Raw genomic sequence first — 13636 nt, 5'->3', positions numbered from 1 at the left:
GTTTCAGAAGCCATGCTTCTATTAAAGGAGCCTTCAGCCAATCACAGTCCAGCAGGGCAATAGAGTGAAGCGAACAGGAAGTCAGCACGACTCTTAAACCCCCTGCCAGGGTTCATCTGTGCTCATTTCCTGCACATCCTCTGGCTTTGCTGTGTCCAATCCACAGGAAACGGTGGACGCCTTATGCACACAGTTTAACATTTATTTAAAAAACAAACTGTAGAAGCAAACAAATGAATGTTTTAAAGAGAATACTGATTGAAGGACTGAAGTAATTACAGTGGTTCATGTTTCTGAAAGAAATCTCTTATATATGCTTATAGCAAATACAGCAAAACAGTAATGTGAAATACTACTGTAAATGTAAATAAATATAGATAAACATATGACACTAAAGACTTAAGTAATGTAACAACTTGCACTCAAATTACAGTAAAATAAAAAACAACAACTACAATTTAAAATTGTAAACACAAACAAACAAACAAACAAAACCATTCAAAATATTTCCAACTGTACACCCTAAGCATAAGAGACTTTTAAACTACTAATTTAGCATTATTACTGATTACTGAAAATCAATAATGACTGCATTCTTGGGAAACGTTTCCATAAATAAATAAATAAATGCATTGGTAAATAAATATAAAATTATCAAATGCATTTAAATCACCAACTTTGCCATCACAAAAAAAAGCTTTTTGAATATTTAATCTTAATTTAATTTCATTTGAATAATTTCTTACTGTCTTTTTATTGTAGTGTGAGCCTTGTTTACTATATTTGTCTTCCAATAAATAATATTATTCATTCATTTTCTTTTCAGCTTAGTCCTTTTATTAATCTGGGGTCGCCACAGCGGAATTAACCGTGAACTTATGCAGCATTTGTTTTATGCAGTGGATGCCCTTCCAGCTGCAACCCACCACTGGGAAACACATACACACCTATTCACACACACACATACACTATGGACAATTTAGCCTACCCAAATAACCTGTACCACATGTCTTTGGACTGTGGGGGAAACCGGAGCACCTTGAGGAAACCAATGCGAACGCAGAGAGAACATGCAAACTCCACACAGAAACGCCAACTGACCCAGCCAAGGCTCGAACCAGCGACCTTCTTGCTGTGAGGCGACAACACTAACTACTGCGCCACTGCGTTGCCATAAATAATATTATTTCCAATTAAATAATATTAATTTTTAACTCTTAAAAAATAGCACTGAAACTGGTTATTTGGCTCATAGGGGAGCCAATTTAAGTATTACACAACACCAATATCTTTAAAGATGGTGCTATACACCTTAAACCCCCCAAAGATCAACGACATATCCAATATTGATGCAATATAGCACTTAAATTAATATCCCTGATTATGAGCCAAATAACCAGCGGTGCTAAATAACACTTCAAATATCACAAAGAACTGAAAAAACTTCTTTGTCTGCGTTTATATTTTAAAGGGATAGTTCACCCAAACATTTTAATTCTGACATCATTTACTCACCCTTTACTTGTTTCAAACCTTCAAAGAAAGTTCAAAACCTGTAACCATTGACTTACATGTAATACTATAAATACTCATACTCAAAAATAGCTTCTTTTGTGCTTAATAGAAGAAAGAAATTCATAAAGGTTTGAAACAAGTAAAAGGGTGAGGATAGGATGACAAAATTTTCATTTTTGGATGAACTATCCCTTTAACATATGCATTCTTGAGATATTCATTCATTCATTCATTTTCTTTTCGGCTTAGTTCCTTTATTAATCTGGGGTCGCCACAGCGGAATGAACCGCCAACTTATCCAGCATATGTTTTACACAGCGGATGCCCTTCCAGCCGCAACCCATCTCTGGGAAACATCCATACACACTCACTCACACTCATACACTACGGACAATTTAGCCTTCCCAATTCACCTGTACGGCATGTCTTTGGACTGTGGGGGAAACCAGAGCACCCGGAGGAAACCCACGCGAACGCAGGGAGAGCATGCAAACTCCACACAGAAACGGCAATTCTTGAGATATACATTTCCCAAAATATTGAATAAATAAGTATTAACTGTATTCAGTATATAAATCTATTTTTAAAATACACATTTAAATGCCATCAATGGCATGAACATTATATTTATGGTAAAAAAGTAAATAGCTGTAAGGGGAATATTGACCCGACCGGGCCAGGTTGGCACTACCGATTTTAAGTTGAGATGGTGCCGCTGCTGATATTTGGGAGCCATTCAGGGTGTTTTATCTCATGGCCCAGTCCTGCTGCTGACACCAGAAGGGCAGCTCTGGCAGGAGATAAGAGGAGTTTCTTCAACGACATCAGGCAGAGATGAGCATCAGGAGTAACTGCTCCAAAACAGACATTAGTGGTGCTTGTTGACTTCAATGCACTTACAGATCAATGTGGATTTATATATATGTGATTTAATGAATAATAAATTGGAAAAATATTTAGAAGATTTACATTTTTATGTCGAGGACAAGCATTTTTGTTTTTATACAGCTTATTATTTTAATTTTAAAACACATGAAGCAATTTCTTTTTATATTTAAATGTGTCACGCTATAAATGTATAACATTTGAAACAGTATACACATAATAACTTCTTATTTGGGACATAATAATGCTGCTTATGCTGTGCTGCTCGTTTTATCAGTAGGTTGAAGCAATATTGGTGCTTTGATTAGTTTAGAGCGCTAAGGAAAGAGGGCAGAATGGGGGATTGTCAAATTGTCTCTTTTGAAGAAATTATATGATATTGCATCATCACATTTTTGTTGTGGTTGATGTGTAATTTGAAATGTCAAAGATTTTATTTATTTAATAAGTAAAAAGGTTTTTACATTCCATGTAAAAAGATGGTAACATTCAATTTTGTTTCAAAGTTTTAGTTCACTGTTTAGGCATAAATGAACTACTGTCCAATTTGAGAAAACAGTGGCCTATTTGGAATAAATTATGAGGTTTAAAGATTTTTAAAACATACAGGACCCACTTATTGCTGCAATGTTGTCCTTAAAGTAACACTTCACTTTAAAAAATGTCAATTTTGCAAGTCTACCATGAGTTTAACAGTTGAGTTTTACAATTTTTGAAATCCATTCATCTGATCTCTGGGTCTGGTGAGAGAACATTAAATAGCTTAACAGAACCACTGAATCACATTAGGAGATTAACATCTAACTATGCGTAGCACCTGAAAATAGCTCCCAGCTAGATAACTACATAATGAGTGCTGCGTAACATTGCGCCTGCTGCAATTCCTATGCTAACTTGGAAAAAATCAACTTTTCATTTTCTGCTGGTCCTGGTGATATAACTACAGATGAGTCAAGCTATAAATAGGACTTTTTCAAAGCACTTGCTAATGGTAATGCTAATGGTCTAATATCATTTAATTATTTATGTGATAAAGTGTTTAGCAATTTCATGCAAATGTCAACCTTGCCAAGTTTTTACCAAGGTAGCGTTTCTACATTTTTTTGTGCAAGCATTTTACAGTACTTGAAAAATACTCAAAATATTTCTGTCAGTGTTTTCAAACAATTATATTTGATTTACCAAAGTCACACAAGTGTCGTTTTCACATTCGTCACATCCAGAATGGAGAGATGTCACATCCAATGCTTTTTCCTAATAAATGCAAAAATGTAAAATAAAATAAAATTGTATGCAAATCTCATCCTTTTGATTAGCATTGTTTTTTGTTTTTTTTCAGGGGGTGGGTGGGTTGTGCAGTTTAATTTAATTTCTACAAAGTATGTTGCATACTGTAAACTTGCTAACCTATTTCGTCACATCCATAACATGTTTTGTTTTCCTCATTTAAAAAAAAAATGTGTTAAACAGATTGATATTTTTCTGATACCATAACTCTGTGTTTAGTTGTTTTGGAAAATATAGACAGATGTTTCAATACAATGTTAAATTATACTTTCCCTGTGAATCTATGTTTTGAACTTTTACTGCAAATGTCACATCCATAATGCTGGAATTGCTCTGCTCCAGCCACAGTTCGGCTGAATGGATTTAAAAAAAAAATAAATAAAAATAAATATATATATATATATATATATATATATATATATATATATATATATATATATATATATATATATATATATATATATAGTTTAACTATAGGTGCCTATAAAACAAGCCTATTTGCAAAAAACAACAAAAAAACAACAACTATTGTTTAACTCTAGGTGACTATAAAACAAGCCTATTTCAAAAAAAGAAAAAGAAAAAAAAAAGAAAGAAAAAAAAGTGGAGTGTTCTTTTTAAGGGGTGGTTCATCCAAAATATGAAAATTATGTCATTTACTCATCTTGTTGCAAACTGTTGAACACACAAAATGTTATGAATTCTGAAAACCAGTATTGGCTTCCAAAAGTAGCCTATCTGAAGTCAGTTGTAACAGTTTTCCATTCTTCAAAATAATTTTGTGTTCAACAGAACAAAACAAGCTGATTTGGGACAATGTGGGCTGACAGATTTTCGTTTTTAGATTAAGCATCCTTTTTAACATTTGTCTCTCCAACAACATTTTCGCTCTGGTAATAATAGGCTAATGTGTTTGCCAGCCGAGTTGTTTAACCTCCTCGTTTGGATGCAATCAGACTATTTGATTCTTGCCCGACTGACTTTGTGTTTGAGCTCGTGACCCCTCAAGTCACGAGTCGTCGGTGTCGGCTGTATAATTGACTGGTGATTCGTGCATGTAGGAGCGCTATTTCCTCTCATTGTCGAGCCGTCGTGAGCAGGAAGTCGGAAAAGAGCAAAAACTGAGGGGGCAGGGCCATTTAAAAATACCTGATGCCCTACAATAACGGGACACAGAGACAGCAGCACTACGGGACACTGCCGTGGAGACTTGCAGCGCAAAATGCAGCACAGAAAAGACGGAGCCTAAACGCCACATTTATCACGCGCCGGAGAAATTGAACAACGCCACTGTCTGTCACCTCACATTAACATAGGACTGAATGCGCGGTGACAGAAATCTAATGTAAATGAAAAGACGCTTGGAATCTGGCGTACATAATGTTTGCTGTCACTGTACGTTTCTGAGGTTTAGTGCACTAAGAAGACTGCAGAACAGGTGCATCCCTGAAGCGTTTTGTGCGGCAGGTCATTGATGGTCTTTCGGAACCGCAGAGGGCGAGTGTGGGACATATTTGGCTGGAAAAAAGCGTGCATATCAAATGTGCTGAATTATACCTGAATCATATTGAATATGGCTTCTACAATTGAACGGAAAACACTAGAGGCGAATGAGTGAGTATACATTCATGTTTTCGTGTATAATTTGTCAAAAGATATATATATATATATATATATATATATATATATATATATATATATATATATATATATATATAGCCTAACATTTATAAACAACAAAAATAAGTGCCTATGTTCGTGATAGAAAGTTTCCAACTGTAAAACAGCCACAGCATAACCGTGCCTTTATCAGTGAGAAAATAATAATATAATCAATCAATTCAGTAATTAAATTAGTTTTATTTAGACCAATTAAATTCTTCTCAACTCATTTGAAGCACAAATACTTTATCTTACAAATATGTGTAAGTAGGCCTATATGTTCAAGAAGTCTGACCACTATTTTACCAGTGGAAGTAGGGAAATACAATAAAGCAAATAATAAAGTTCTTCCGGATATATATATATATATATATATATATATATATATATATATATATATATATATATATATATATATATATATATATATATATATATATATATATGTGATTTTAAGTATTCAGAGGGAAAAAATAAAAGAAAATTGGACAAACTTTCCACTGATTTATATGAATAATTATATAGATTTATGCTTATATGTTTACATACAAAAATGTTAAGATAATTTTTTTTCAAGAGAACTACCATTGTTTTAACCATTGTTTTGCAAAAAGAAAAATAGGTAACTAGAAAAATAAATATATACATTTAAACAAAGATGCAATTTAGAAGAAATGCCATCAAACCTTTTAATAGAGAAAAAAACATTGTATTAAAAATTTAAATGTAACAAATGTATTGTAATCTTTATTTATTGTGTTGTACCTTTTTATATTGTAAATTAATAATTTGAGAATGGGGCCACCGTGGGGACATTTTGATGATGATTAAATGTTTGGCTTTGTTTTGTAATGGTTTATTTAGAGCAGCCATATAATTGTTTTGTAATGGTTTATTTAAAGCAGCCATATAATTGTTTTGTAATGGTTTATTTAGAGCAACCATATAAGGCATGGATGAGTGCCTTGATCCTTTAAATATTATATGCTCCAAATCTGGCACTTATATCTATTTCATGAGATATTTTACATGCTTCCTTAATGAAGCTTTAAGATAAAAGACACCTAAAAAGTTCACATGAAATCAAACCAACTTTGTACATTTGCTTATATGTAACAGTTTTTAAAAAATAAAATACCCCAGGAATTCTTATAAGACTGTTGTATAGATTTTGTTCACAACGTTAACCAGTGTGTGACATGATCTAATTTAAGAGTGCAGTGACCCAAAGCATCTCATTTGCATACTGCACTTTTCTCCCTCTGGTTACGCATCAGCAGTTACAGCACACGTGGTTGTTTAGTTTATAAAATCAAAAGTATCTATGTAGGCTACATCTACAAAAAATAGCACATATGTTTGCTTGTCTGTAGCCTATAGCAGTGTTTCCCAACCCTGTTCCTGAAGGCACACCAACAGTACACATTTTCAACCTCTCCCTAATCAAACACACCTGAATCATCTTATCATAACATCAGAAGAGACTCCAACACCTGAAGTTAATGGGTCAGAAAAGGGAGACATCCAAAATATGTACTGTTTGTGTGCCTTCAGGAACAGGGTTGGGAAACACTGGCCTATAGAATAAACATAACAATACATTTTCGATACATTTTATATTCTATAAAATGCGCACCAGTGACATCTGGTGCTCATAACGATGTATGACATGCTTTAATGGATAAATATGATCTGCAGGGAGCCGGTTGATGAGGTGCTCCAGATGCCGCCGTCGCTTCTGACCTGTGGCGGGTGTCAGCAGAGCATCGGGGACCGGTTTTTCCTGAAAGCCATCGAGCAGTACTGGCACGAGGACTGTCTGAGCTGCGACCTCTGCGGCTGCCGCTTAGGGGAGGTGGGACGCAGGCTTTACTACAAACTCGGCAGAAAGCTGTGCAGGAGAGACTACCTCAGGTAAGAATCTGGGAGAACTTCTGAACAGTATTTAAACGAGACCTGATAAACGGGCGGACTTTGTGATTCGGGGGCCCACGCATTAAAACTTTAAAACGCTCTCTTCCTCTATAGATATTTTGTCTCTGTAGATTTGTTTTGTAGTTTTGTAAATAAACTGCGTGTTAAAATATATATTTTAAGTGGAATCTTTATTTATTCTCTTCATGCAAAATTAAATGCTATAAATTCACAAATAAAAAAGAAGTTCACAAACTAACCATGCACAGTTAATTAGCCATATTTCTGATTAAATCTAAATATTTGCATTGCAGTACATAAACGTTCCACTATTCATGGGGGCCCCCGGTTTTAAAAAAGAAGTAATAACATTAAAATCTTAATGGTTATAGAGAGATTTTACAACATATGATAGATTAAAATTAGATCAACATATTATAAAGTTATAAAAGAACTATATGATTGATATAGGCCTCTTGGCATTGACTGGCCCCTCCTAATTCCCCGGGGCCCTAAGCAGCTGCTTACCTCGCTTATTGGTTAAGTCCGCCTCTGCTGATAAATAGGGGATCAAGTCGATGAAAGTAAGTGAGTGCATAAAATTATGGAATCATTTACTCCCACAAACCTGTTTCTTTTCATCTATTAAACACAAAAAAGATATTTTGAATCGTGTTGGTATATGCCGAATTCTCAACCATGCAAGATTGTTACTTCCCTCTTAAGACCCTGTATAGACCTTCAAACAAAATTGAAGCATGAGCCAAAATGAGTCACTTCAAACAAATAAAACGGCCAAAACAAAGTCCATTTGGGTTTGTTTTGGCAGTTCAAAACAGTTAATTAAAGCAAACCATTTTGGGGGAGTTTGTTTTGGCTCTTAAACGGTATTGAGCCATTGGCCTGTGACTATTATGCAATCAGTGAGTGTGTTTATGAACTCCACCTTTTTGATGTGTGATTGTTTCGTTTCTCATATCCAATAAGGGATGGATATGCAAAGAGATTTTAAAGACTCAGAGGGGCTCACCCTCCAGACGATTGCTCACCACCACCTTCGCTCCGCATCTTCTAAAATTCTAAACACAGTTCAATTCAGGGTCTATACGCTGCAAATAGGAATCTATGTTTAAGGCCCTGGTATATAGTTACAAACGAATGAAGTTAACAAATTTGAAAAGGCTGAGTGAAGGTATACTGTTTTTCGAATCTTCTGACAGATCCATGCTGCAGTAGGTGGCGGGGCTGTAAATGTGTCCCGCTGCTCACATCAGTGGACAATGGCTTAGGCAGATGAACAGTTGCACGAGAATCGCCACTTCAGTGAATGTTTACATTGTTTTGTTTTTTTTGTCAAGGCACTTCTTGTCTGTTGCGTGACTCCCTCCAAGACTTTAAAATCACTTCTTGAGCAATCATATGGGTGCAGATACATCAGTACCAGTGTATTCATGTGGCTTGTGTTGTTTTGTTGAATGTTGTTCTCCTGTCTGACCTCCATAGACGCAAAGAAGGCAGAGTTTCAGAACACAATCACTGATTGCGTAATCGTCATGAACCAATGGTAGTCCTACAACTCCCACAAAAGTTTGCTTTGGTGAGCAATTTCAAACTGCCCAATCAAACATTTGGCTGGATTTTGTTCAAAATAACGTCATTTCTGTTCATTGTTCGATTTCATTTGAGGTATACCGCAGCCTTTAGGGTTAAGGGTTGTAGCGTGTGAGGGGTTAGGATTAAGAGTGAGGTTGAGTGACAAATGACCCCATGCGACAGTAATGAGTTTATTAGCACAATTACAACAAAACCTGGAAGTGATGTATCAACTAGACAACTAGAGCTTAGGATATTTTTACATACAGCATGGTATCCTGTTTACTCATTACTTTGAAAAAGCACCTCATGCATTCTTCTGTGATATTTAGTGTATTCTGCAGCTCTGTCTGTGCTTGTTTACAGCACCACATTTTTTATCTTTTCATCAAGACACAGACAATTCTTGTGTATGGAGCCAACACTTTTAGAATCTGCAAAAGTAAAATAACAAACAGATCATTGCCTTCTGAATGAGCCTCAAATATGGAAGTAATAGCTTGTTTTGCTACAGTGGATTGTTATTGTTTACCAGCATTCTTCAAAATATCTTGTTTTGCGTTCAATAGTAAAAGAAACTCATAAAGGTTTTGGAGTATATGTGACAGTGAGTACATTTTCATGTTTTAATGGAAAATCCATTATAAACCATTGCTCTTGTGAGCCATTAGATGTTTTTTATGAAGCAGTTTGCTCAAAAATGAACATTTAAAGATTAATTGATTGATTTTCTGGCTATACAAGATGTGACTTTCTTCAGCTCAAGAGAAATAGAGTTTTTAGGATAAAACTTATCACCATGTGATGTGAAAAAAGTTTGCTTTTTAAAGTCCAAAATCAACAGTCATGTAGACATGGGACGATAACCGGTTTCAAGGTATACCATGGTTTGGAAAAGTCAAGGTTTTAAAACCGCTAAAGCTTTCTGCTATACCGTTTCTACAGTACATGTACAAACATTTTTTTTAGGTTTTCATTTTAGTTTTTTAGGACAACAATATCTCCAGCAGATTAGATATCCAATGATGCCATTTAAATTGTAAAGAAATGTGTGTTTTGGAAACTAATGAAGACGGCAGAAGTCAATGATTTATTTGAATTATTTAGCCTGACATGTTTGCTGTTCCAAAATATTTAAATGTTTCAAAAAATAAATATATACTTGCTGCGTCCTAAATCGCCTACTACTTAGTTGGAACGAACGATTAAAAATGCATTCTGTACAGTATGAATGTGAGTAGCATAAATAGAGCTCTGACATAATACGGATACCATTTTTGTCATCATCACTTGATATACCCACTTCACTCCCAATCATGATTTCTCTCGTGGTGCATCATGGGATAGTATAGCATCCATCTGATGTGCACTTCAGAATCTCACCGCCAAGTAGTAGGTCATCTGGGTGCTTCTCACATATTGTTTTTCGAATTTTATGAATTCGTACATACTACTCCCCTTGCATATTGTTATTAGCGTACTATATAATATGGAAGTTTGCGATTTCGGACGCAGCCATTGTGTTCAAAGCAGAAAAAAAGTCCTTGGTTTTTACTTAGACATTTAAAAAATACATATTTTAAAGCAGTAATCACAATACCATGAAACCGTGATATTTTTATGCAAGGTTATCGTACCATTAGAAAGTTATACTGGCCCATCCCTATATTCATGCAGCTTTAATGTGATCAAAATAAGGGGCTTTATATAAAATGATGAACTTTTTAATTACAAATGTTGTAGCTTCACAAAATGTTTGATTGTAGACGTCATTGAATGGTCAGATGTCATGTAGGTGGCAAGAACCAAAATGTTGTTAACAAGGTTCAACTGACATTAAATCGATGTACATTTGTGATAGGGCTTTGTTTGAGCGTTGATATCGCAATGTGTGTATCCCATTTCAGTTTATTATTATTTATTAAAGATTAAAAGATATATATTATAAAGATATATATATATATATATATATATATATATATATATATATATATATATATATATATATATATATATATATATATTTTTTTTTTTTTTTTTTTTTTATTATAAATTTTTCAATGATGACCATGTTATTTTACATTTGATTGTTCAATTTCTGTACTTGCTGTTACAGTTACTGTTAGACTGCCCTGAAGACCATAAAGCACTGTTTATTTATTTTTTACTGCATGGTCAAATACTTGATTAATCCAGTCGATCTAAATTAACAAAATCTTCTATCTTCCAAATAAAGTTATTTAAATCATCTGATGAAATTTTATTCATATCATGATGAATACAATTTTTTGGAACAATTGGAGTGAGAGTAAATGACATAATTTTTATTTTTAATTAAATATCACAGACTGTAAAAAAATGGGTAAATATCCCTTTCATAAATTTAGCTCATAGCTCCCTCTGTTGGTGAAAATAATCACTACATTGTTTCCTTCCTTACAGACTGTTTGGTCAGGACGGACTCTGTGCTTCCTGTGAAAAGAGGATCCGGGCCTTTGAAATGACCATGCGTGTGCGTGACAAAGTCTATCACCTCGAATGCTTCAAATGCGCTGCCTGTCAGAAACACTTCTGTGTCGGAGATCGTTACCTGCTCATCAACTCGGACATTGTGTGTGAGCAGGACATTTTTGAGTGGACCAAACTCAACGGCAGCATAGTATAGTGTTCTGCCAAAATCAGAAACAAAATGTAACCTGTCAGCATTTGCAACAAACCCTTTACTAATAGAACGACAATAACAAAATATATTTGAAAGAAATAATCTTTCTGGCTGTAGTAGCTGTGCTCTGAGTGCTCATCTCTGTTTGTTATTTAAACTTGAGAAAAATGCCACCAGGTTTCCCAGAGATGGGTTGCAGCTGGAAGGGCATCCACTGTGTAAAACATATGCTGGATAAGTTGGCGGTTCATGCCGCTGTGGCGACCCCTGGCTAATAAAGAGACTAAGCTGAAAAGAAAATGAATGAATGAAAATTGCCACCAGCAACATGAACCTTTTTGTTTTTGTTAGAATTGGTGTATTTTTGAAGAACAGCATTATACAGTTTGTAATGTATTGCAATAAAAAACTGATTCCTTTTGCTACTTTCACAGAACTACTTCGATTTGAACTATAGTATTATTTGTTTTGAAGTAACACAATTGCAATAAAATGTCAGACATCTTAGAAAGATGCTTCTTATTCTCTCAAGCTGCAATTTGTTCAATGGACAACTGTTTTCTATGTCAATTTTAAAAATGTATTTTATTTCTGTGATGCAAAGCTGGATTTTCAGCAGTCTTTACTCCCATCTTCAGTGTCATATTAGCTTTAATTGAAGCTCAAGAAAAAATAAATTCACATGATTTTTTTATTGTGCGCTGCTTATTTTTTGTGAGCTATATGTTATCAAAGGGCCAACAGTGCACACCCAATACTCTCCAAAAGAAAATATTGTTTACATTTCAAACATATTCTGTACATATTGTATGTCAATTTCTACCCGATCTGACACCCAAAACTTATTGTTGGTGTAGTTATATTTACTCCTACCAAATTCAGTCATGTTAGATCATTTTTTTCACCTCAGTCCAGATAAATTAGATACTTATCTGCTATGCTCTTCACATGAAGTAAACACAAATATTATAAAGTGAGAAATGAGAAGAATTAAGATACCATCGCATAGCCAGATTAAGGTCTGATGTTATAGAAAGTTCTCATTTACATTTGATCATGTGGCTTGAACTTTAAAAAAGACTGCAACAAAAAACAAGCAGTTGAAATAAAATCCATATAATGTTATATGGCAGTAACTAAATTAGGCAAATGGATACCATTCAAGAAAATGGGCTAGAATGGTAATTTTAATGACTGGCTGAATGTGACATGGATGTCAGTGCCATATGGCTCTTGTAAGTATATTTCAGAAACTTAATTTAATTTATTTTTTATTCACAGTCAACTCAAGTATTTATAGAGAATAGTCTGAAAACAAGAAAATATCCAGTGAGGGGAAGTTTTTAGGGTTAAAAATGCCCAGAATTTGTTGTAAACATCATGAAAGCAAGAATCATCATGTCACCCTGATAGCACACAATACACACATCACTGAAACTTTTAATTGGTGTTAGTGTTTACATCTAGAAGACGTAGAGTTCAAATCAAAATTAAACGTCAATTTTTGGGCGTGAAATTTCAGTTAGATTGTCTAATAACATTAAAATGTTTGTTAAGCAGAATAAAAAAATACGATTACCTGACATATGAACAGAGCAGATGTTTTCCAGACAAAACTATCTCTAAAATAATGCAGACATTCGTATACTGCTGGGTAATCATTCAGGCTGATGGTGGTTTAATGGTGTGTTTGGATTTTCTTTCTATCCTCCCTCTTACATTAAGTAGGAAATTGAGCATTGTTTAAATGCTACGACCTACCTTTTGATGCTGATCATATCCATCCCTTTATGACTGTAGTGGATTCATAGCCATTACCGAGGAGTTAACTTCTGCTTAACCTCATATAATCATCCAGCAGGACAACGCCAAAAACTGGTTTCTTAAACATGATCACGAGTTTGAGTATGCCATCGAAAGGTCACGGCAGAGCTCACAAATACATGGAGGATTAAAGACTACAAATAAAATGGTCCCCCAATTTGAGTTTGAGGAAAACCTGTGTATGAATTAACTGTACTCACAGTGAACATAGATGCTGGGAAGACTTTAAGACAATGAATAAATAATGTAAAATTCTGTCAAATGTGTCGTTTGTGGAGATCTTATAGCCTCTAC

The 13636-nt window shown here is 34.5% G+C and overlaps 1 protein-coding gene across 1 annotated transcript; it reads left to right on the top strand.

Annotated features, from left to right (window-relative positions):
• The first annotated feature begins 4708 nt into the window (after window positions 1-4708).
• lmo2 (LIM domain only 2 (rhombotin-like 1)) lies at window positions 4709-12194 on the top strand. The gene is made up of 3 exons (XM_056478329.1): window positions 4709-5301; window positions 7048-7263; window positions 11299-12194. The coding sequence occupies exons 1-3, from the start codon at window positions 5261-5263 to the stop codon at window positions 11519-11521; spliced, it is 480 nt and encodes a 159-aa protein (XP_056334304.1). The 5' UTR covers window positions 4709-5260; the 3' UTR covers window positions 11522-12194.
• Window positions 12195-13636: the final 1442 nt, after the last annotated feature.

The sequence above is a fragment of the Danio aesculapii genome, chromosome 18, assembly GCF_903798145.1.
Source record: "Danio aesculapii chromosome 18, fDanAes4.1, whole genome shotgun sequence".
Lineage (NCBI taxonomy): Eukaryota > Metazoa > Chordata > Actinopteri > Cypriniformes > Danionidae > Danio > Danio aesculapii.
Note: the sequence above shows the minus strand (reverse complement) of the source record. Positions and strands in the feature narration are given on the sequence as shown.

Bases quoted from the DNA above. Each gene is read 5' to 3' on its own strand.
- lmo2 (XM_056478329.1), top strand. From the start codon at position 5,261: ATGGCTTCTACAATTGAACGGAAAACACTAGAGGCGAATGA. The intron at 5,302-7,047 runs GTGAGTATACAT...TATGATCTGCAG, and splicing joins AAAACACTAGAGGCGAATGA to GGAGCCGGTTGATGAGGTGC. The intron at 7,264-11,298 runs GTAAGAATCTGG...CCTTCCTTACAG, and splicing joins TGCAGGAGAGACTACCTCAG to ACTGTTTGGTCAGGACGGAC.